The sequence below is a fragment of the Panthera tigris genome, chromosome F3 (assembly GCF_018350195.1).
Source record: "Panthera tigris isolate Pti1 chromosome F3, P.tigris_Pti1_mat1.1, whole genome shotgun sequence".
Taxonomy (NCBI): Eukaryota; Metazoa; Chordata; class Mammalia; order Carnivora; family Felidae; genus Panthera; species Panthera tigris.
Window position 1 is genome coordinate 20,210,162 of NC_056678.1, and position 25,517 is coordinate 20,235,678.

General features: G+C 39.0%; 1 protein-coding gene across 5 annotated transcripts in view; it reads left to right on the forward strand.

Moving 5' to 3' along the window:
- The window catches only part of RASAL2 (RAS protein activator like 2), a 349,262-nt gene that overhangs the window by 153,423 nt on the left and 170,322 nt on the right, over positions 1-25,517 (forward strand). For all 5 annotated transcript variants that reach the window (XM_042976554.1, XM_015543801.2, XM_042976556.1 and 2 more), the window contains one exon: positions 22,747-22,874. In XM_042976554.1, the coding sequence (XP_042832488.1) occupies positions 22,747-22,874 (128 nt within the window). The remainder of the gene's footprint in view (positions 1-22,746; positions 22,875-25,517) is intronic.

The following is a 25,517-nucleotide window of genomic DNA, read 5'->3' on the forward strand; positions in this document are numbered from 1 at the left end:
CCAAACCTGCCAGTTTGTTCCGGTTTTTGTAACTACGTTATTTTTAATGATTTATAAATTGATGAAATATGGGTACAAAAAGTTGATTCCATTAAGTTAAATTTTAATATTTTGGGAGGGCTCATTTAAAGGCAGTTGCTTGTGAATAATTGCTTTTAGTCTGGTGAGTCGCCCCTAAAATAAGGGAAAGTAATCTAGGAGGACTCTGTACTGCAGTTATTTCAGCAGTGTCTTTAAGTTTTTCAGTAAGTAAAGAAAAATACAATAATTGGAAATAATAGTTGGGTTATAATGGATGTGGTTTATGCAAAAATACCACGTAGAACTATGAATCACACTATTCATATTACAAAAGAATGCTTGGCTCTAAATCAAAAGATTGGCCAATGGGCTTACATTTATATGTGTGATTTTACAATATACTTTTAAGGTATGCAAGTACAGATGTACCTCAGTGGTTTTGTGGGATCACCACAGTCTAGCAAGTCACATAAATTTTTAGTTTCCCAAAGCATATAAGTTATGTTTACATTATACTGTGGTCTGTTACAATAGCATTCTGTCTAAAAAAAAACCAACGTACATACCTTAATTTTAAGATACTTTATTAGCAAATAATGCTAGCCATCATCTGAGCTTTCAGTGAGTCGTAATCTTTTGGCTGGTGGAGGATCTTGCCTCCACGTGGATGGCTGCTGCCAATCAGGACGGTGGTGGCCAAAGGATGGGGTGACTGCGGCAATTTCTTAAAATAAGACAGCAATGCAATTTGCCACATCAACGGACTCTTCCTTTCTCTACAGACTTCTCTGTGGCATTTGGTGCCGTTGGATAGCTTTTTACCCACAGTAGAACCTCTTTTAAAATTGGGGTCAGTGCTTTCAGACACCGCCGTTGCTTTATCCACTAAGTCTATGTAATACTCTCAGTCCTTTGTAGTCATTTCAACCATCTTCACGGCATCTTCCCCCAGGAGTAGATTTCACCGCAAGAAACCACTGTCTTTGCTCACCCCTAAGAAGCAGCTCTTCATCCGCTCAAGTTTTGTCATGAGATTGCAGTAATGCAGTCCCATCTTCAGGCTCCGCTTCCAGGTCAAGTTCTCTTGCTATTTCTGTGATATCCACAGTTGCTTCCTCTCAAGTCTTGAATCCCTCAGAGTCATCCATGAGGGTTGGACTCACCTTGTCCCAAACTCCTGTTAATGTGGGCATTTTGACCTCTTCCCATGAATCACAAATGCTCTTTTTATTTTTTTTTGAGAGAGAGCGAGAGGGCACAAGTGAGCGAGCGGCAGAGAGAGAGAGAGGCAAAGAAGCGGAGCTCACCAGGGGCTTGGAAATCACAAGTGTTCTCATTGGCATCTAGAATGGTGAATCTTTTCCAGAAGGTTTTCAATTTACTTTACACAGATCCATCTTTGGCAGGTGCAGCCTTATGAAATGTATTCCTTCCTTCCTTCCTCCTTCTCTTGCTTACTTCCTCCCTCCCTCCCGCCCGCCCTCCCTCCCTCCCTCCCTCCCTCCCTTCCTTATGAAATGTATTCCTAAAGAAGAAGACTTGAAGGTTGAAATGACTCCATGATCCATGGGCTGCAGAATGAATGCTGTGTTAGCATGAAAGCAACATGAATCTTGCCGTACATCCCCATCAGGCCTCTGGGCGACCAGGTGCGTTGTCAGCGAGCAGTCACATTCTGAAAGGAAACTTCTTTCCTGAGCAGGTCTCAACAGCGGGCTTAAAATATTCAGGAAGCCATGTTGTAAACCGATGTGCTGTCACCTAGGCTTGTTGTTCCGTTTCTAGAGCACAGCCAGAGTGGATATAGCATGATTCTTATGGGCCCTAGGGTTTTCAGAATGGTGAACAGGCATTGGCTTCAACTTCAAGTCACCAACTGCATGAGCCCCTACCGAGAGAGTCAGCCTGTCCTTGCAAGCTCTGAGGCCAGGATCGACTTCTCTCTGCCCATGAAAGTGCCAGCCTTCTTTGTAGCCTTCTTCCCATAGAAGGCTGTTCCCTCCACACTGAAAAGCTGCCGTGTGCTGCAGCCACCTTCAGGAACGATCCTGGCTAGACCTTCTGGATAACCCGCTGCGGCTTTTGCATCAGCGCTTGCTGCTTCGCCTTGTACTTTTATGTTTTGGAGGTGGCTTCTTGCCTGCCTTAAGCCTCATCAACCAACCTCTGCTCGCTTCCAACTTTTCTTCTGCAGCCGCCTCACCTCTCTCAGCCTTCGCAGCCTTGGTGTGGAATAGACTCTGGCTGAAGGGAATGTAACGGCTGGTTTGACCCTCTGTGCAGACCACGGAAACTTTCTCTGTATCAGCAATAAGGCTGTTTCGCTTTCTTATCACGTGTGCGTGCCCTGGAGTAGCACGCTTAATTTCCTCCAACGACTTTTCCTTTGCATTCATAACTTGGCCAACTCTTTGGGGCACAAGGCCTAGCTTTCAGCGTCATTTGGCATTCAACATGCCTTCCTCACTAGGCTTAAGCATTTCTACCTTTTCATTTAAAGTGTGAGATATGCGAGTCTTCCTCTCACTTGAACACCTAGAGGTCACTGTTGGGTTATTAACTGGGCTCACTATTGTTGTGTCTTAGGGAATAGGGAGGCCCTAGGAGAGGGACAGAGACAAGTGAATGGCCGGGTCATAGAGCAGTCAGAACATAAACAATATGTATCAATTAAGCTCAGTTTTAGATGGGAATGGTTCATGGTGTACCCACAGTTATAATATTACCCTCAGAGATCACTGATCAAAGATCACCAAACAAATAAAATAACAAAAAGTTTGAAATATTGTGAGATTTACCAAAATGTGACACAAGGTGATTAAATGCTATTAGAACAGTGATATCAATAGACTTGCCATTGCCACAAATCGTCAATTTATAAAAAATGCAGTTATTTGTTAATCACAATGAAGGTAAGCCCAATAAATGAGATATACCCATACAACTAAAAAAATTCTTTAGGTGATTTGCAATTTACCGATGATCACAGAAAACACCGTTTCTTGAGAGTCATGTCATCATTTATAAGAACTTTGCAGTCAAGTTGTGGTGGTGTACCACCTGTTCCATCTCTGGATACCTACAGTTGTTAAATTTAACAACCATACCTCTTCTGTCTACCCACAGCACCTTATTTCTTGTTCTTTTTTGTGTGTATCACATTGTATTGCTAGTGTCTGCTTATGTATTTGTCTCACTGTGGGCTCTGCACTTTTTCTCCCTAATGTCTAGCACACTTATTTGATTATATGGAAGTAGTCAATAAATATTTGACATACATTCTTTCACCTTTGAAATTGAAAGATTTAAGGGCACCTGTGTGACTCATTCGGTTGAGCATTTGACTCTTGATTTTGGTTCAGGTCATGATCCTGGAGTCATGGGATTGAGGCCAGTGTTTGTCTCTACACTGAATACAGAGCCTGCTTAAGATTCTCTCTTGGTCTGTCAGTGTCTCTCTCTGTCTCTCTGTCCCCCCCCCCCCCAACTTGCTATCCCTCTGCCCCTCCCCCACTCACAGGCAGTTGCACTTGTTCTCTCTCTAAAAAAATAAAAGAAAATTGATAGATTTATTCCAGATACACAGTGGAATATTTCTCAGACATAAAAAAAAAAAGAAATATTGCCGTTTACAACAATGTGGATGGAGTTAGTATAATTCCATCTGAAATAGAGAAAGACAAATATCATATGATTTCACTCATATGTAGAATTTACAAAACAAAACAAGCATAGGGGAGAAAAAGAAAAGAAAGGCAAACCAAGAAACAGACTCTTAACTATAGAGAACAAACTATACCAAACTAAAAAAACAAACTAAAAACTAAATCAGAGGGGAAGTAGGTGGGGAACGGGTGAAATAGGTGATGAGGATTAAGGAGGGCAGTTGTGATGAACGCTGGGTGTTGGATGGAAGTATTGAATCACTAAATTGCACATCTGAAACTAATACTACATTGTGTGTTAATTAACTGCAATCTACATAAAAGTTTTTAAAATTGGTAGATTTCGGGGCGCCTGGGTGGCGCAGTCGGTTAAGCGTCCGACTTCAGCCAGGTCACCATCTCACGGTCCGTGAGTTCGAGCCCCGCGTCAGGCTCTGGGCTGATGGCTCAGAGGCTGGAGCCTGTTTCCGATTCTGTGTCTCCCTCTCTCTCTGTCCCTCCCCCGTTCATGCTCTGTCTCTCTCTGTCCCAAAAATAAATAAACGTTGAAAAAAAAATTTTTTTTAATTGGTAGATTTCATAATATACATTGTCCTTTACATTTTTTGCACTAAGGAATATAAATTTGTACACACACTTTTTGAAAAATATGTTTGGAAAAATATGCGTAAGAGTCTTAAATGCAAACCTGTGATTCAGTACTTGCCTTTCTTATAGTTTATTCTAAGAAACAATCAGAGATACATAGAAAGTTTGGGTATGGTATTTGTCGTAAAATTATGTATAAAATTGAAAGGTTGGTCCAACCTATATTTTCACCATCAGGAAATTCATTCAACTAGTTTAGGTACATTTATATGATATGATACTATATAAAAATCAAACTCAGACTGTTATAGTATATATGATAATACAAATGATGTACTCCCCATCGAATTATAGCCTAATCATTTTGGCACATTTTTTCATCATCATTTTGGATACTGATTATGTATCCCTCATATTTATCATTGCACCAAGTTCTACTTCATCAAGAAGTTTAATGTGTATGCCATTTTTCTATTCAAGTTATTGTAGGGCTGAGAATTTACCTATATATATGTGTATATATATATATATATATATATATATATATATATATATATATATATATATAGTAAACCACTAGAAATTAGGTTTATATGCTTCCTCATCTTATTCTAGATGATCTTCATGAGACTGTTCCTGGCCTGGTTATGAAAACAGATAGTTTGGTCCTTGGTCTGCAGTGCTAGGGAAGGAGTCAATCTGCCTAACGTCTAGAAGGAATATTCTGCATTTCTTTATGTCCTATGCTTGGGAGGACATGGCTTCTTCCATTTGCCCTGCATTATCAGGCTGCTGGCGGTTTTTCCCACGTTTCCTTCTCTCTGCTTTGCTATAATGGGAAGAAGGATGGACTTAAAGGAGTTTGGGAATAGCTTCTTAGCTGTTCCAAACTTTTTCCCCATCTGCTTTCGCCTTATTTCCTTTTGACCAGATTTGACCCTATGAAAGCACCATCATTTACAGTGAAACTGGTTTTTAGTTGATGAAATTATGCACTTTTACAAAAAGATGTGATGCTTCTACTTAAAGAATTACTTTTTGTTGTTGTTTTTAAAGTGTCCATATGACAATGGGGAAGGGTAGAGAAAAGTATCTGTTAAATTTAGTGAAGCACTAGTACAATTTTGAAACAAACAACAAAAAGTTTGAAATACCATTTTCCAGAGCAGTAATTAGAACAAATAACCAGATCATGGCTGCTGTGCCTTCCAGTTCACTAAGTTGAGTTTTGCCAGGATACGTATCTTTCCCAGGATACATATCTCTGCATAGTAGTTATATGCAAGTGAATTGCTTTATTCAGTAGACCATGATCATAAGATATGGTTAAAGATATTTTGCTTATAATAAATCACATTTAGTTTTATTTCATATGGGCACTCATGACAAGGCCATATTTGTTACTTTTGGAAGCTTGTAGGGACTTATATAAAGCCCACAATGGTTTTCTAAAGTAAAAAAACAAAAACAAAACCTTAACATTTTATACTTCTCTTCTGTTTTTTTGAGGGGCTTGCAACTGACTCTTTACACACACTATTTAATTCATTACTGTTTATTAAATTTTTTTTAGGTTAGATAAGCCACAATGTAAATCATTTCTTTCTTCACTGGGATTCTGACTTTTCTCTGGGTTAAAACAATAATATATATTTTCAAAAGTATCAAGCAATGTGTAAGTTCCCTGAAATGTACTCAGTACTTAATAACTTGAATTAAAATAAGTAAGCATCTAATACCGCTTTCACTCCAAGGAGTTTGTAATGAAAGATGGTATTTAAAAAATATACAAAAAACAGCTAAAGAAAGACTTTCTTTGCCTTGTAATCCTCGCATTGTAACAATCTGAATGTGAAGTAGGTAATATAAAGAGAGAAGCCACAAGGTGTGGCTTTCCATTCATTTAGCTCCGTGCTCCCTGCTGCTGCCATTATCGTCAGATAGCTCTTGGGACTCTGTAATTGCAGTCTCTGTGAGTTCTTTCTATTTTCCTTGTCCATTTCCAGCTTGCATTTTGAGAAATAATTAGTTAAAATATCTGTCTCCTAAATAGAAAAATAAGAACTCTGGAACTGTCCAAAATCTCAGTGGCACATGTAATTTATCTAAAATATCCCACAAATAAAGTTGATATAAATAAATATAATATAAATAGGTCTAACTGTGGATAGATAGATATTAGAGATGAGCTTAGCCACAGACCTTTGGTGACAATTTAGCCCTAAGTACAACCTTTTTTAAAGAGACTTTTTATGAAGGATTGTAAATTTGTTTTACTTTTAGCAATAATATAGTTAATCATAATACCTCACACTTAGCCTGTGTTTCTTCCTTGCAGTAGCTACTCTAGCTAGAATAAACAAGTTTACGTACTAAATTCATATGTAAGTTCAAAGCTTACATTAAGTAAGGAAAAGTAACTTTTCCAGGAGAGGCACACAAGGAAGAAATTATTTTGTTACTAAAAGGGTACTCCATAACACAGAGGAACATTACTGTAGGGCTTAATCAGAAGTGTTTATGTGCATTGCATTTTAAAAATCTCTAATGTGAAGTTTCCTTAAAGGACTCCAGCCTAGCCTTTTGAGAGTCCATTAATAGGACTACGTAAATTCTTAATCCTCTTTTTTGCTGTCATTATGTTGAGAATATCAAAATGAATAATTGAATGATTGAGGAACGTTCCTGACTATATTATTTGGAAGAATTACTGGAGCAAAATCAGTGTCCTTTCACTGCTGGAAACAGTGACTAAAAGAGAGAAAGTGGGCAGGCTCCTGGTATTGTTCAAAGGTCTTGCTCCTGGGCTTTGTACAACTGCAGGGTATTTAAAGTTCCTGGTATCCTTGGCAACACAAACTGTTTGTGATACCAATTGGTGCTTGTGTTTCGATGATGTCATACAATTTACAGATCCACACAATGGATCTCTTGTTTGTGGGCCTACAGAGGACTTCTGACAGTTTAGGAAAAGCACCTGAATACCCATAGGAATTGAGGCTTAATTGTGTGTGTGTGTGTGTGTGTGTGTGTGTGTGTGTGTGTGTGTGTGCGTGCGCGCGCGCGCGCGCGCGCCCGCACCCGCGCGCACACCCACCCATGCGCGCCAGTGAGCAAGCAAGAGAGCAAAGAGGGAGGTGGGGGGGGGGCGGGTGGAAAGGGAGAGGGGGAGAGAGAGAGAGAAAGAGAGAGATTTCTCTCAGGCTATAATTTTGAGAAGTAGTGACAATCTACTCTCTATTGCTTAATCTTTTGAGTTTGAATTCAACTTTTTTAAAAAAGCAAAAAATATCACCCACCAAATTTCTCATTGTTTTGCATTCTTGTGATTGCATCTGAGAAGTATATACACATTTTTGTACTAACTAAAACTTGTAAAAAAACGGATGAGGATTAATTGCTCTTCTCAAGTTTAGCCATCAGCTATGCACTTGTAAGAGGCTTACAGAGCTGGGAGTATTTGAACTAATTGGTTAGATTAAAACAGTGCCATTAAAAAGATTATTTGATTTCCTCTTGTCTTTCTGCGTCTCTTTTTTTTAAAATATGCAAAGTAATTAGTGGAAGGACCTAAATGATTTACATTAAGTTGCCAGACCAGCTTAAATAAAAGAATGTGTTTCTGTCCTTATATTCACGGCTGCTTATCATTGTTTCTGTTTGCATCAAGAACGACGTGTGGATTCATGACACAGTGGTATACAAGGCCCTTTCCAATGGAATTTTCCTTTTATTAAGGCAAACCTGTGCAGATTATTTTCCCCCAGAGTATTTCCAAGAGTGATTTATTGACATACATCATACAGTTCTGAAGATCATTCACAGTTTAAATGAGGTTTTTTCCTCTGATATTTTATTACAATATTTTTAGCATCAGTAGTTTTGAATTGGAATAAGAAACTAACCCATTATTTCAGATGTGGGCAGTATAAACAATAATAAGAGTTAATGTTTATTGAAGGCTTAATATATGACAGGCCCTGTTCTAAATGCTGAACATTTCTCATTTAATCCTTACCACATCCCTGTGAGGTAGAGATCATAATGTTCCCATTTTAAAGATGAGGAAACTGGGGCCCCAAGAGGTTAAGTATCTTGATTAAAGTCTCACAGCTGGTAAGCAGTAGAGCAGCGATTCCTTTTCAGGCAGTCTGACTCCAGATTTTGTATTCTTAACATGATGCCTTTCAATAACAATAATAATAATGAGGGCTATGAGCACTTCTCTGTGTGCCAGAAATTGAGAAATTGTTCTTATCTTTTTCTAATGTGTTGACTCGGTCAAATATCCTAAGTTGGAACATGGGTCCTGCCATGACTCTGAGTCTTACTCTGCCAAGTTCCTGTGCTTTGATAGCCTCAGATCTTTGTAATCAATTCATATATGCTGAAAATCAGGAGTGAGTTATGTTAAGCAGCTTCTGTAGAAGGAGCATAGGAGAGGTCAGTATGTACCAGGGCTGACTTAGTATCACCTTCCTGTCTACTCAAGTACTGTATTACTTATCTTAAGGGGGAAATTAAAACCTTAGAGAGCCATACGAGAAGTATAAGTTTCAACCCAGTGTTCCAAATGCTACTTAGATATTTATAAAACAAACAAAAAGCCTGATAGCCAGCATTTCTTTTCTTATTCCAAGGGTTTTAAAGTAGACTTGAACTAGTTAAAAATAGGTGGCTGCCTAGTAACAGGTGGTTCTCTAACTAATACTAGAGGAAGTTAAGCATCTGTGGACTCAAAGTTAGCGTTGCTGTGCCACCCACACTCTTCTCATGATAGAGAAGTTGAATTATCAATGTGAAGTGCTTTAAACTTTGTTTTCTTTTTTAAAATTTTTTGTCCGTGAGCTTGATATTGATCAGCTTAGTTTGGAGCCTCTCTTCAACCATTTTCTAATTTGGTAGGACTTAGCTGTATATTTTTAAGGTGAATAATATCACTTTATAATTTAGTCTTAAGTCACATTAATAGATGCACGTAATTACAAATGTATACTACAAGGATTGAAATGAAAAGAGCAGTTATATTCTCTACCCAATGTCTCAGTTAGTTTCTGTTCCATAGAGGCATCCCCTTGTAACTTCTTTAGGGGTTTTCTCCATCACTTATCTTCATATTTTTAAATAACTCATGCATTCACACCTACACATATGCATGCATGAAAATATAGAGACTTATATAGTCTTAAACACTTTGTTTGGAACTGTCTTTTGCTTTTAATCTAATTTAAAAATGTTCTCTAAACATACACACATACACATCCACAGCCATCATCTTATTCCCTTTTATAATTGAGAAAGTGAAGTCTCAGGTTACTTCATTTGCCCCAAATCATGGCAATAGTAAGTGGCAGATTTGAATCTAGTTATCTGACTACATAGTCATGACTACATAGTCATGTTTCATGTAAGTCAAATTCATTCAAAATGGGACTATATGTAATGATTTTCTCCCCACTTTTAGTGTCTAGATGGCTAATCACAATAACAAACTTGTGTGCTTAGTATGTGTGAGGTACTTTGTTAAGCATTTGATGTGTGTTATCTCATTTGCACCTCAAAAAATTCCCCGAGATTTGGTGTTTTGTCATCCCTATTTTATTTATTTATTTATTTATTTATTTATTTATTATTTTTTGTCATCCCTATTTTAAAGATGAAGAAATTGAAATTTACTTAGGTTGAGTAATTTATCCAAGGTCAGACAACTTATAAATGGTAGAACTGGAATATATTTTTTTTAATGTTTATTTATTCATGAGACAGAGAGAGACAGAGCATGAGTGGGGTAGGGGCAGAGAGAGAGGGAGACACAGAATCCGAAACAGGCTCCAGGCGCCAAGCTCCAAGCCATCAGTACAGAGCCTGACGCAGGGCTCGAAGTCGTCAAGTGCGAGATCATGACCTGAGCCGAAGTCGGATGCTCAACCGACTGAGCCACCCAGGTGCCCCTGGAATCTTTTTTTTTTTTAATAGATTTTTTTTTAGGTTTGTTTGTTTGTTTAGAGAGTATACATGCATATGTGAGAACATGGGGAGGGACAGAGGGAGAAAGAAAGAATCCCAAGCGGGCTCTGTGCTGTCAGCACAGAGCCCAACACAGGGCTCCATCCCATGAACTGTGAGATCATGACCTGAGCTGAAATGAAGAGTCAGACCTGGAATCTTTTTTTTTTTTCTTTTCTTTAAGCCTATTTATTTATTTTGAGAGAGACTGAGTGTGAGTGGGGGAAGGGCAGAAAAAGAAGGAGAATCTCAAGCAGGCTCCATGCTCTCCGTGTAGAGCCCATTGTGGGGCTCAAACCCATGAACCATGAGATCATGACTTGAGCCAAAATCAAGAGTAGGGCGCTTAACTGACTGAGCCACCCAGATACCCCTGGAATGTTTTTACAGTATAATTTTTATTGAGGCACTTGGCTGGTTCAGTTGGTAGAGCATATGACTCTTGATTTCGGGGTTGTGAGTTCAAACCCCACGTTGGGCGAAGAGCTTACTTTAAAAAAAAGTATAATTTTTATTGAAATATACTGACAGAAAGAAGTGCACAGATCCTATAGCTTCATATATAGTTCAATGAATTTGCATTAAGGTGACAAACTTGAGTAACTTGCACCGTGCTGAAGAAACGGAACATTAATAGCAGCCCAGAAGTCTACCATGTGTCCTTTCCCAGTCACTGCACATTCAAAGAGTAACTATGATCAGCATTAATATTACAGGGAAATTTTACCTATTTTTAAACTTTATGTAAGCAAAGTTATATATCTTTTGTCTGACTTCTTTTGCTCGATATTGTATTTGTGAGCTTCATACATGCTGTTCCATGTGGTTGTAGTGCTTTCAACCTCACTGGTAGATAATACTCCATTTATGAATTACCACAATTCACGTATCCATTCTGCTATTGGTGGGCATTTCAGGTTATTTCTAGTTTTAGCTATTATGAATAGTGCCACTGTGTGCAGTCTTCTATATGCTTTTTGGAAAAAAAAAATGTATATTTCCATTGGGTATATATCTGGGAGTAGAGTTGCTGGCTATGTGTATGTCTGGGTTTTGTAAATATTGTCAAACAGTTTTCCAAAGTGATGGTACCACTTCACACTCCCACCTGCAGTTGTTTCCCACCCTCGGCAAAACTTCGTATCTTTTCGTTTTTGCCATTCTGGTGGGTGTGTAGTAGTAATCTCTCACTGTGGTTTTCATTTGCATTTCCCTGATGATTAATGAAGTTGAGCACCATTTTACATGTTAGATGGACATTTGGATATTCTTTTTTATGAAGTAAATGGTGAGGTCTTTTGCCCATTGTTTGATTAGGTTGTCAGCCTTTTTCTTAACAGAGTATGTTGGTTTTCCTCACCTCACCCTTTTTCTGAGGCCAGAACCTTGGCTCTTCTAATTTTTTATTCGGGCATTTACATACCTCCTTAATTCTAATAACATGAATATATGCTTTTTTTTTATTTAACAGTTCTCAAGCTTTTTTATTGATTGTTATGACGGATGATGATTTAGCTGTCATATATAATTATCCCAACTGCCTTACTGTAATTATATACTTATTTTTATAATATGGATTCACTGTTTTACATTATTATGCCTAAACTGGGTTTGGTTGAATGTCATTATTACATTTCCTTTCTTTTTTGCTTTTTGTTTTTTTGAGGTTAATAATTGCCATTTTTTTCCCATTTGTGTAGGTTTCTTTGTACCTATTATTCTTCCCATGCTTTCCTATAGTCTTGTAGTACAGTATTTTTATTTTTTTAACACTTATTTATCTTTGAGAGATAGAGTATGAGCAGGGGGCAGAGAGAGAGGGAGACACAGAATCTGAAGCAGGGTCCAGGCTCCGAGCTGTCAGCACAGAGCCCAATGTGGGGCTCAAACTCACAAACCGCGAGATCAACACCTTAGCTGAAGTCAGATGCTTAACTGACTGAGCCACCCAGGTGCCTCTCTTGTAGTACAGTTTTACTCAAGGCCAGTAATATCAGGTAATTTATCAAATCCAGCTTTATTTTATTTCATTTTCTTTTTTCTTGATGACATCCATCTTGGAGGCCCCCTAGTCTTCTTATATTTAGGATCGTTCCCTAAATAGTTGGTATCCTAGGTGTTTGCTTTGCTGTCATCCTTAGAATTCTCCTTGCCTTTTTCTTAAGGTGGAAGCTCTGTTTCCTGGATCTTAAGGCTTTGTCTCTTTCCATTTACCTCGTTTCATTCAAGCACATGCTCCAGTAGTTTAAAAACTGGCTCAGTAGCAAAAAGCATGGTGTTACATCTTCAGCATGTCAGTCTCTTTGTTCACACTGTTCCAGTCAGGATTGCCTCCTAGTTCTCTTCATCATCATTTTGGGATACTCTTTGCTTGTCTCCTAAGCTTGGAACACCTGTTGTAGAAATACAGTGTGTGATTTTCTTGGTTACTCTGTTATGGATTGAGTGTTTGTGTCCCCTCCCCCACCCCCAAATCATTTGATGGGACTATATCTTGGAGATGGGAGTGTAAGGAGGTAGTAAAGGTTAGATGGGGTCATAAAGGCTGTCCCTAATCTGACAGAACTGGTGCCTTTATAGAAGGAGTAAGAGATACTTCTTTCTCTCCATCTTGTTAGGACACAACAAGAAAGCAACCATCTGCAAGTCCAGAAGAATGCTCTCACCAGCAACCACATCAGCTTGTGCCTTGATCTTGGATTTCCCAGCGTCCACACCTGTGGGAAAATAAATTTCTGTTGCTTAAGCCACGTAGTCTGTGGTATTTTGTTATGGCAGCCCGTGTAGACTAAGACACTCCCCAAAGTTTGAGGCCTTGAGTATCTAAAAATATTTTTATTTTATCCTCAGACTTGATTATTTGGCCAAGTGAATAATTTAGGTTGGAAATAATTTTCTGTCAGAAATTTAAAGGCATTATTCCATTGTCTTCCAAATTCCCATGTCCCATTGGAGAAGTCTAGACCCATTCTTCCTTTTACTGCTTTATAGTCTTGTATTTGTTCCCTTCTACTGATTTGAGGTCAGTGGTTTTTGATAAAAAGAAAGGTTTTGCATGTCTTATGTAAGTCAGCTAAGTTGCGTCAGGACTGAGCTGATGAATTGGGTTGTCGACTTAGCAGTGAGTGACTGATAGGATTCTTTAGAGAAGCCTATATTATCTCCTTGATAGTTTTCACTGTAAGCTCAGTGATTTGTGACTCAAACAGGTCACAATTCAGAAGAGATGCATATTTAGCTCTGTAATTCTATTTCAGTTGATACTGTGGAGAGAGGTAGAGCTATTAAAATTTTTTAATGCTGCCAAACTCTTGATAGGTTTTATTTTTAATGCAGTCTGCCTTCTTTTGCTCCTTTAGATGGAGAGATAATGTTACAGTTTGGTTGTATAACCAATCGCTAAAACCTCAGAAACTGATCTCTCAATAGTGGTAAACTATTTACTCTGTTTTTCCTTCTCCACTAAGAATCACATTCCTTTTAAAGCTCTAATTCTCTGCCCACAACAGCTGCTGCTAAAGGAAAGTGACAAGATTCAGTTCAAAAGGAGGGAAGCATGGGGGTATATTAATACAAGAAGAGGTACTAAATATAACAGAAGGAATGGGTATTACATGGTGTTTGAGATTAATTCTTAGTATAGTTCATTTTTCTACCAGTAATATGAATATGAGACACAAAAAGGATCGTGAGTTTTGATCATTTATATAACACCATGGTTATGTTCTGTGGGGCAGGCTAGTATTTTCTTAAAATTTGCACTTTTCTTAAATTTGCACAATACTTGACTGTTTACGGAAAACTTGCATATAGACCTTTTTCTTCTTCTAAGGATTATTATATGAGTGAATTATTTTGAGTATTTTATATTTTTCTGTTTAAGTGAGGGTATGAACTGTAGATGTAAGTGGTCCTATTGGGGGTGAAGTACAAACCGTGATTGGCTGCCGTCTGTCATCTGAATGTGGCTTCATTCACAACTTTCCATTCAGTTACCCACGCCGTAGAGTTATTTAAGCAGTACTTGGCCCTGTGTGGGAATTATGGGACTTATTCCTTCTAATGCGTGTCTGAAAAGCAGAAGAAAACCATATAATCTGCTCTGCTTGCATTTGCATGGCACACGTGATCAAGTGTAGTGCAGACTGTATTAGCGATGTGGAAGGGAGAAGCAAGGGGGAACCATCATAGGACTTGCTTCCCATCCCGGTCATCTTCTAATACTTAGGTAATATTATCCAATTCAGATTTGTTTTTCTGGGGCACCTGGGTGGCTCGGTCGGTTGAGCATCCAACTCTTGATTTCAGCTCAGGTTATGATCCCAGGGTCATGGGATCGAACCCTGCGTCAGGCTCTGGGGCTAGCGTGGAGCCTGCTTAAGATTCTCAATCTCTCTCTCCCTCCCCCTTTCCCTCTCCCCTGCTTGTCCTCTCTCTCTGTAAAAAAAAAAAAAAAGAAAAGAAAAAAAAAAAAAGAAAAGAAAAAAAAAAAAAGAAAAGAAAAGAAAAAAAAAAAAAGAAAAGAAAAGAAAAAAAAGTTCTTCTAAAAAGGGAAGTGTTAACCTTTATCAAACATCTGATTGTCTACTATAAATGTCAGGCCTTCCAGGAACTTATTACATTTTAATACTTATTACAGGTAACTCTGCCCTGTGATGGAACAGAGGTAGAAAACCTGTGCTTAGGCCCTGGTGCTGCTGAGAGACTGAGAGGGAGGCAGCAAGGGGACCCTTTGCAAATCTTAGTCTAAAGGAAGTTACTCACCAGAGAGTGTCATGTGCTGTCTCCTACCTGCCTTCCCTTTCTCTTAAAAAGGGTGATGGTGCGGGGTGCCTGGGTGGCTCAGTTGGTTGAGCGTCTGTCTGACTTCAGCTCAGGTCATGATCTTGGGGTTCGTGAGTTGGCGCCCTGCATTAGGCTTGCTGCTGTTAGCGCAGAGCCCGCTTTGGGTCCTCTGTCCTCCTTCTCTCTGCACCTCCCCCGCTTGTGCGTGCGCACTCTCTCTCTCAAAACCAAAAGATTAAAAAAATGGGTGATGGTGAGCATAGGGGGTTTACTGATTTGACACCAGTGATCAAGTAGTGGCAATTAAGCCTTCATAATTGAGAAGGAAACTAAAATCGTTAGCTAAGAATAAAAGACACAACATGAATTTGTTTCGATAAACAGTTATGGTCTTACAGTGAATTTATGATGAAGACTAAAGTGTATTTCCATAAAGGCAAACAGTTCTGACCTAGTATGATTTTATATCTTAAACATGTTGAATCATTTATTACTTGGTATCCTTATTACTCACCAAGGTGAGCGTGACTATATTTAAATCTACTGGGGCCATTGATTTGTATGCACTGTAATGTAATTTGCCAGCCCAAGGGCTCACTGCATGTCAGGACAAAGCAGAGTTCATAGCCAATAATTTAATGTCTGGATAGTTATTCTAAGAAAAATTTTGTTTGCTTATTCTGGAAGTCTGGAATTTGCTTATTTTCTGACATTTTGAAGGAATATGGAGGGTGGAAATGTAATGAGGGGACAAAATAAATAAAATCAAACACTATCTTAATGTTCTGGTTGGTTTTGTGTTTCCTTTCAATACTTTAAGCATGAAAGAGAGTGACTTAAAATATATTGATGCAATAATTGATGGCAGCCACACTAAGTCCTGAACAGATAGCATTAACACATTTATAAAATGATTTCGTCATATATTTCCAACATCAGCGGGCTGCTGAACAGCATGTTACAGATGTTACGATTATGATTAAAATCATCATCACGTGGCAACTCTAACATTTCTTCTCTTGCAGCAGAAATTGCCTGCAGAAGATAGCCAACAAGATACCACGTTTTTAAAGCTGTATGGCATGGCAAGGGTTTTATTATTTATTAGAAAAATAAAGAACCATCTTTAAAAAATATAGCTTGTTAGTTGGCCTGTGGATATAAATGATACTTGAACTTCTGTCAAAACTATTTTGAACATTTTGGTGAAGAGAAAAATAGCCCTTTGTGTAGTTAGGGAAGTTGACATATTCTTAGCTAGCTTAAGTAACATAGCTCTGTTTTCCAATTATTTAGATACATTTTTACTTCTATAAGAAAGTGGCCACTCCAGTTCTAAGACTTTATAAAGTAATGTATATACGTTGACTTTGAATTCTAATCAAATTCAGAAAGGAAATAAGTCTGATAATTGAAATTTGAATGTTGGGAAGAACTTGCCATTAATCTGGGTTGGATCTGGCATGGAAATAAACACACACACATGAAAATATAGATCTTTCCAAGCAGTTCAGACCTCTGAGGTTTACAACAACTCCATGCTAGAAATGTGCTTCTCTTTTAATGTATTAAAATCTCACCTATAGATAGATTTCCCAAAGCTATGTTTTATTTTATTTTATTTTAATTTAATTTAATTTTTTTAAGTTGGTACTAAGAATCAATGAAAGAATTCTATCTTTAATTCTATCTTTAAGTTGGTACTAAGAAATCAGTCAGTCTATTGAGATTGAATGAAACACTAGGGACTGTGTTAGCTCGAAAAGTGTCCCTATAGAATACTCTGTAAAGCTTTCTTTGGATGGCAGTAAACAGGTTTCAGATTTTACCAATTTCAATTGCATTTAACTAACAATGTTGGAATTTTAAAAGAACAAGTGACTAGTAAATGATGTGATCCAAAAGCAACTCAGATGAACTTTAAGGAGCTGTATGATACAAAAGTAAAATTTCCCACAGCAGTTTTCTCTCTGACATTCTCCATATTTGGGTCATGGACTTGTTCTTTTCCATTCGCCTTAACCCCTACTTCTGCCTCAAGGCAGATCCCTTTATTTACTTTCCTACTGTAAGTCTTTTGAGATGCTTTCTTTGTAAGTCTGGAAGAGACCAGAAGATGCTTACCCTCTTAGAGAAAATCACAGTGAGGCTAGTTGTAGACTGTATCTAATAGAATTTCCAGCTCAGTTGTATCATTTTTGTTCATCTTTGTCAAGTGATGGGACAGGCTATGAAGCTCCCTTCTCTACTTATAAGGAAGGATTATGAGGAAGGATTACACACAAGAAAATTGTTTCCTTGCCAGATAGTTAATAAGTTTATATCATCGCTTGAAGAAGCCCAGGGTTTGATGCATAGATTGACAGGTAGACAAAGTAATCTGATATTTTCAATGTCATTTTTAAGTGATTTGGATATAATGGATTAATTGAATCCTTCTAATTCAACTCCAATTCAAAAGCTTCCCTTTAAATGTTCTTATTCCTGTTTTGAAAAACTTTGTTTTGGACTTCTCTGCTAAATTCCTATTTCAAAATCAGGTTCACATGATCCCTTTCTATTTCACCAGTCTATGACCCCAATTATCCCTTGCCAGGCTGTTACATTAGTCTCCCATCCATTATATAAGACCTGAGGTTTGTTTTCTACTTACTTCATCCTAGCAAGCTATTGCCAGGCTTCCGCAGAATCCTCAATCTGCTTCCTGTTGTCTAAGCAGTGGTTTTTAAAGTATGGTCTGCGGAACCCCGAGGATCCCCCTGATCTGTTAGGGTAAAACTATTTTCACAGTCAAATTACCTTAAAAAACAAAACAAAAACAAAAAAATGACTCTGTTGACTTTTACATTGATGATGTAGAGGCAATTTTGAGTAAAACCACCAATGCAGTCGCAGGAATCAAAGCGGCCGCACCAAAGTGGATTAGGAGTCACTGCATTCTCCTCTGCCGCATAGTAGGGGGAAAACGGCTGGGAAGTCCTTGAGAACTCAGTGAAAGTCCTTAATTTTGTTAAATCTCAATGCTAGAGTTCACATTTTTTAAACATTCTGTCTGATGACGCGGGAAGCGCTCACGAGCTGCCGGCTGAAGTACGATGGTTATCAAACCGAGGGCGTTCTGCACAAGTTGGGTTGAAAGCTGAACTTGCCACTGGTTTTCATTGAACACCATTTTTACCTGAAACACAACTGCAAGACGAACTATAGTTCTTTTGTGTTGGTTATTTGACAGATAATTTCTGGAAAAAGAAAGACAGAAACCTTTCATTTAGAGGGAAAAAACCAACAGTATTTATTGCTAATGATAAAATCCAAGACGAAAAATGCTTGATAGCTTCCCAGAAAAGACTTCTATGATAAAGTCAGGACTTTTCTGAAGATTAATGAATGTGATTTTTTCATATTACATGATGGAAGGTGTCATAATTTGGAAGATCTGCAAAACTAAATGAACCAATGTTTTGGAAATGATCAGTGCATAATGTTAAAAACTCATACATATGGATTGAAAATCCATTCAAAGGGTAAGGTACACCAATGATTTTTAACATAGCCGAGCATGAAAAGTTCATTGCTGTGGTGTCACATTCCACATTTCACTCACTGTTAAGAAGCATCCTCTTGTCAGGTTTTGGATTAGTATTAAAAAAGATGATCCACATTTATCTAAAAATGCTATTGAAATACTCTACCCTGGGGCGCCTGGGTGGCTCAGTGCATTAAGCGTCCGACTTCAGCCCAGGTCATGATCTTGCGGTTTGTGAATTTGAGCCCCATGTCGGGCTCTGTGCTGACAGCTCGGAGCCTGGAGCCTGCTTCAGATTCTGTGTCTCCCTCTCTCTCTCTGCTCCTCCCCCGCTCACGCTCTCTCAAAAATAAATAAACATTTAAAAAATTAAAAAAACAACAACTCTTTCCTTCCAACTGCATATCTGCGTGATTCAGTTTCTTCATATATTTCAACCAAAGCAACATAAATATATTGAATGCTGTAACAGATATAAGAATCCAGCTGTCTCCCATTCAGCCAGACTTTAAAAAAGATTTGCAAAACTTAAAACAAGGTCACTGCTCTCACGTATTTTGTTTTGGAAAATGGTTACATTTCATTAAAAATGTGTTATTTATATTAATATGCAGGTGTCTTATCATTTAACGAATACATATTTTATATATTTCTTAGTTTTAATATCTAATATGGTAAATATTAAATATGGCTCATATAAAAAATTCTTTGAAGTCTTTAATAATTTTAAGAGTTTAAAGGGATCTTGAGATAAAAAAAATTTAAGAGTTACTAGTCCACAAGACAATAGCCCGTTTAGAGAAGTACTTTTCAAAAAGACCCATTGAGTAAACTCAGATGCTTTTTAATGCTTCTGAAATTATTCAGTTTTTATAATAAATCCAGCATCCAGTGCCCTTAGTATTCTTATAGGACAGGGGCACTGCAAAGCAAAATTATTTCCAGCCTTGCTATTAAGATTCTTATTTGTAATTCTATGTTATCCTTTTCTCTGGTGAACTTTAGACACTAAATATAATTGGAAGTCAGAAGTTAGAAGTATGTTACTAGAGCCAGGGGTGGGGGTGGGGGCGGGGAGGGAAAGAGAGGGAGAGAGAGAAAGAGAGATTGGTTGGTTGGTGGGTCGTATTGGTAAGGTGAGCTTGTCCTGTGGTAATATAGTCTTAGTAGATAGGTTTTACTGTTAAATCTTCATTTAACCATGGAAAAGAGGACATGATAAACTGAACAAATTAAATCTATAGGTTATTTTAAAATCTTATTTTATCTTGTTATTTAAATGCCTTTTAAACCTTAATTCAGAAGGCTAAAAAGAACCCCCCCAAATCACTTATTCTAACTTCTTTCTTGTTTTATTCCTTGGTATACAGTTTTACAATGTGATTGTTTTTTAAAAAGTGGGTATTAAATAATAAATGTGCAACTACAAAATTTATAACAGCATTAACCAGTCTCATCATTCAGACAGACAGAACATTTTAGATAGGGCGACATTACTCCCTACTTCATTCTACCTGTCACACTGGGGAGGAATAGTTTGGGGTCCCAAAATACTGTGTGAAACATTGTCTTGTTTCACAGTACCATGAAGAAACTAGGAGCAAAGCCCAAGATTGGAGAAAGGGAGAACATCAGACAGTGAGACTTTAAGAGAATTACTCAGGATGACACAGGGAAGGGAATGTAGGTTTTCTTAATTTCAGTTCTGATCCAGATTTATATTTTGTCAGGAAACCTGCGTTATGCTATAAATATAGTGTCCTGTATTCTAATTTTTATGGAGTCTATCAACGTCTTCTTGCTTAGTATAGATCACAAAATTGCTGTTCAAATTAAATTACAGTGGGCAGTAGGTCACCCACGACTAACTTACGTAAGAAGGTTAGTCATTTGAATGAAAACTTGTCTAGGCCACAAAACCACCACATTTCCACATAAAGTAGGTGCATCCCTCTGTGTTGAAGTGGAGTTGGTACTTGACTCTAAAAATAGGCCTACATTGTGGTAAAAATCTAACCCATTTGTTTGTCCAAATCGTGAAGAAAATCAGCTTTGACATGGTTTTTAAGTACAGGCAAGAATCTTCCATATGTGTCAAAGAGGATTAAGAGTCAGCTTCTTTCAAGCTTTTTGTGATAAATTCAGGAAATGTTGAAGTATAAAGAAAACTTTAGAATAATTTTCAAAAAAAATAAAAATAATTTTCGATGCTCTGTTAGAACACAAGGGGAGGAGTTGAGGGCGGGGAAGAGAGAGTTTGTGGAACGGAGAAGCTAGATGTGTAGCAAATACTGCTGTGCATAGCGCAGGGGAGATAGACACAGAAGAGGAGAGGCAGTGAGCTAAGATTTAGTAACATCTCCAGCTGAGCCCTAGTAAGTAACGTGGGTTCTGTGAATTATTTGGAGGGTAGCTGATAAGCTTGCCTACATATGCAGAGCAACACATTTAAATAGATTTTTAGAAAGCAAAGGAAGTTAAGCCAGAAGGAGCACTGAAGATAATATTGGTCACACAAGACAGTGCAAAAAAAGCCATACATCTAAGTGCCCTAGTCCTGCCTTGTTTATTTCCGACAGAACTCCAGCTATACCATTGCATATTTGGGTGATTCTAGTATAAGATACCTAGGACATTATTTGTATCTCCTTGAAGCCATACCTGTCAGACTGTGATTGAAAAAACTAAAAGTCTGGGGCTCCTGGGTGGCTCAGTTGGTTGAGCGTCTGACCCTTGATTTGGCTCTGGTCATGTTCCTGGGTCGTGGGATCAAGTCCCATGGTGCCTCTGCGCTGAATGTGGAGCCTGCTTAAGATTCTCTGTGTCCCTCTGTCTCTGTCTCTGTCTCTCTCTCTCTCTCTCTCTCTCTCTCTCTGTTCCCTCCTTCTCCTCTCCCTGGCTCCAGCTCTCTCTCTTAAAAAAAATCTTGGGGCCCCTGTAGCTCTGTTGCTTAAGCATCCGACTTTGGCTCAGGTCATGATCTTGTGGTTCGTGGGTTCGAGCCCCACATTAGGCTCTCTGCTGTCAGTGCAGAGCCTTCTTCAGATCCTCTGTACTCCCTCTCTTCACCTCCCCTGCTCTGTCTCTTTTTCAAAACTAAATAAACATTTAAAAAACCCTAAAAGTCTGTAGACAGTAATACTAATGAAAACGCTTGTGTAATAGATAAAATGCGTTTATTTTTGATTTACAACTCTCCTGCCCTCATGGGTGTTTGTTTTCTAATTTCTCCAGTTTGAGATGCTCCTCTGGGAAAACAACTGACTAGTAATAAATAATGCATTTAAAATGATCTCTTCAGTATAATCCTGACAGGAATTAGTCCTTCGTTGGCTAAAGAACTTTTAATATTCAACTGCCGTAAAGCCTTATTTAATGGATCTAATGTGTACTTTTGATTAAGATGTGTTCCATGTTGTATAGCAGCCCAAATGAGTGAACAGTTTGTATCAAAGAATTTTAAAGTAACGAAGTAATCATAACCACTTGGTATTTAATAGGGAAATGAGACATTTGAGAAGAGTTAGACATTTAGCTCTGATATGTACCTCCACCTGTAAGAGACATGATGGTAATATGTTTAGATCTTTCCTTGCAGAAACTGCTTTCTGTGTTTTTAAGATCTTACTGGCCTCTAGTGGTAATATGATGCTATAGTTTAAATATTTTTTTAATTCTCATGCGTGACTAGAAATAAAGCCATTTTGAAGACACTGGCGGTTAATAATTTCATTCTCTTGAGTGGGGTCAGCAGTACTCTCAAAGTGTACATGCGACACCATTTCTTCCTAAAGATTAGAGGTTCTGTCTTTTGTTCTTCTCTAAGTCACCCCCCCATTTTGAATGATGTTAGTTTAGCTCTGAAGCAACTTCCCATTGTTGTAGTACATGTACCATGGTCATTACTGTGTCAAGTTCGTGCTAACAAATCCTCCTAGTGTTTCAGTCTTCTTTCCTGCAGACTAAACGGCCTATTTTCCCGTCTGTGTAGAACAGTTTTTACTAAGAGGAAGTGAAGTTTTCAACTTACCATTTAGGTTCATGTTTGAAACTCTTTTTAATATGATTTTGGAGAATCTTACATTTGAGATCCTGGTCTACCTAAGTCAGCATGATAATGCATTCTCACTTTTGTTTTTCATGTTTGTCACCCAGATGTGAAGGGGCCACCCACCCATCGTCTGTCTTGCGGCCAGTCACCCTACACTGAAACGACAACGTGGGAGCGGAGGTACTGCATCCTCACGGACAGCCAGCTGGTGCTGCTCAACAAGGAGAAGGAGGTGAGATGGGTGTCACTGAGCAAAGCCGCTTCTCCTTCTGGCCAAATTCCCGAAATCTGTTTTTTATTTGCACTTGATATGTGGCATTTATGGAAACGGGCAAAACTCCTTTTATGGAGCTTTGCTGTAATGCACTTAGCAGTAGCATGTTTTAAAAATGGGGATTTGTGGCAATCCTGTCTTGAGCAAGGCTGTCGGCGCCATATCTCCAACAGCATTTGCTCATTTCTTGCTTCTCTGTCGCATTTTGGTAATGATCATTCAAACGTTTTCATTATTATTATATTTGTTATGGTGATCTGTAATCGGTGATCTTTGAGATTACTATTGTAATCGTTTTAAGGCACCATGAACTACACCCACATAAGATGGTGAATTTAATTGGTAAGTGTGTGTATTCTGACTGCTCCATCGACTGGACTGGCTGTTCCCATCCCTCTCCCTCTTCTCTGGAGTCTTTTCCCTGAGACATGACAATATTGAAATAGGCCAGTTAATAACCCAACAGTGACCTCTAGGTGTTCAAGTGAGAGGAAGACTCGCATATCTCACACTTTAAATGAAAAGGTAGAAATGCTTAAGCCTAGTGAGGAAGGCATGTTGAATGCCAAATGACGCTGAAAGCTAGGCCTTGTGCCCCAAAGAGTTCACCAAGTTATGAGTGCAAAAGAAAAGTCGTTGGAGGAAATTAAGCGTGCTACTCCAGGGCACGCACACGTGATAAAAAAGCAAAACAGCCTTATTGCTGATACAGAGAAAGTTTCCGTGGTCTGCACAGAGGGTCAAACCAGCCGTTACATTCCCTTCAGCCAGAGTCTATTCCACACCAAGGCTGCGAAGGCTGAGAGAGGTGAGGCGGCTGCAGAAGAAAAGTTGGAAGCGAGCAGAGGTTGGTTGATGAGGCTTAAGGCAGGCAAGAAGCCACCTCCAAAACATAAAAGTACAAGGCGAAGCAGCAAGCGCTGATGCAAAAGCCGCAGCGGGTTATCCAGAAGGTCTAGCCAGGATCGTTCCTGAAGGTGGCTGCAGCACACGGCAGCTTTTCAGTGTGGAGGGAACAGCCTTCTATGGGAAGAAGGCTACAAAGAAGGCTGGCACTTTCATGGGCAGAGAGAAGTCGATCCTGGCCTCAGAGCTTGCAAGGACAGGCTGACTCTCTCGGTAGGGGCTCATGCAGTTGGTGACTTGAAGTTGAAGCCAATGCCTGTTCACCATTCTGAAAACCCTAGGGCCCATAAGAATCATGCTATATCCACTCTGGCTGTGCTCTAGAAACGGAACAACAAGCCTAGGTGACAGCACATCGGTTTACAACATGGCTTCCTGAATATTTTAAGCCCGCTGTTGAGACCTGCTCAGGAAAGAAGTTTCCTTTCAGAATGTGACTGCTCGCTGACAACGCACCTGGTCGCCCAGAGGCCTGATGGGGATGTACGGCAAGATTCATGTTGCTTTCATGCTAACACAGCATTCATTCTGCAGCCCATGGATCATGGAGTCATTTCAACCTTCAAGTCTTCTTCTTTAGGAATACATTTCATAAGGAAGGGAGGGAGGGAGGGAGGGAGGGAGGGCGGGCGGGAGGGAGGGAGGAAGTAAGCAAGAGAAGGAGGAAGGAAGGAAGGAATACATTTCATAAGGCTGCACCTGCCAAAGATGGATCTGTGTAAAGTAAATTGAAAACCTTCTGGAAAAGATTCACCATTCTAGATGCCAATGAGAACACTTGTGATTTCCAAGCCCCTGGTGAGCTCCGCTTCTTTGCCTCTCTCTCTCTCTGCCGCTCGCTCACTTGTGCCCTCTCGCTCTCTCTCAAAAAAAAATAAAAAGAGCATTTGTGATTCATGGGAAGAGGTCAAAATGCCCACATTAACAGGAGTTTGGGACAAGGTGAGTCCAACCCTCATGGATGACTCTGAGGGATTCAAGACTTGAGAGGAAGCAACTGTGGATATCACAGAAATAGCAAGAGAACTTGACCTGGAAGCGGAGCCTGAAGATGGGACTGCATTACTGCAATCTCATGACAAAACTTGAGCGGATGAAGAGCTGCTTCTTAGGGGTGAGCAAAGACAGTGGTTTCTTGCGGTGAAATCTACTCCTGGGGGAAGATGCCGTGAAGATGGTTGAAATGACTACAAAGGACTGAGAGTATTACATAGACTTAGTGGATAAAGCAACGGCGGTGTCTGAAAGCACTGACCCCAATTTTAAAAGAGGTTCTACTGTGGGTAAAAAGCTATCCAACGGCACCAAATGCCAAGGAGAAGTCTGTAGAGAAAGGAAGAGTCCGTTGATGTGGCAAATTGCATTGCTGTCTTATTTTAAGAAATTGCCGCAGTCACCCCATCCTTTGGCCACCACCGTCCTGATTGGCAGCAGCCATCCACGTGGAGGCAAGATCCTCCACCAGCCAAAAGATTACGACTCACTGAAAGCTCAGATGATGGCTAGCATTATTTGCTAATAAAGTATCTTAAAATTAAGGTATGTACGTTGGTTTTTAGATATAATGCTATTGCACATTTAATAGAGTATAATGTAAACATAACATATATCTGTGGGCAAACCAAAAAATTCATTTGTCTCGTTTTGTTGCATTGGTCTGGAACAGAACCTGAAATGGCTCTGCGGTATGCCTGT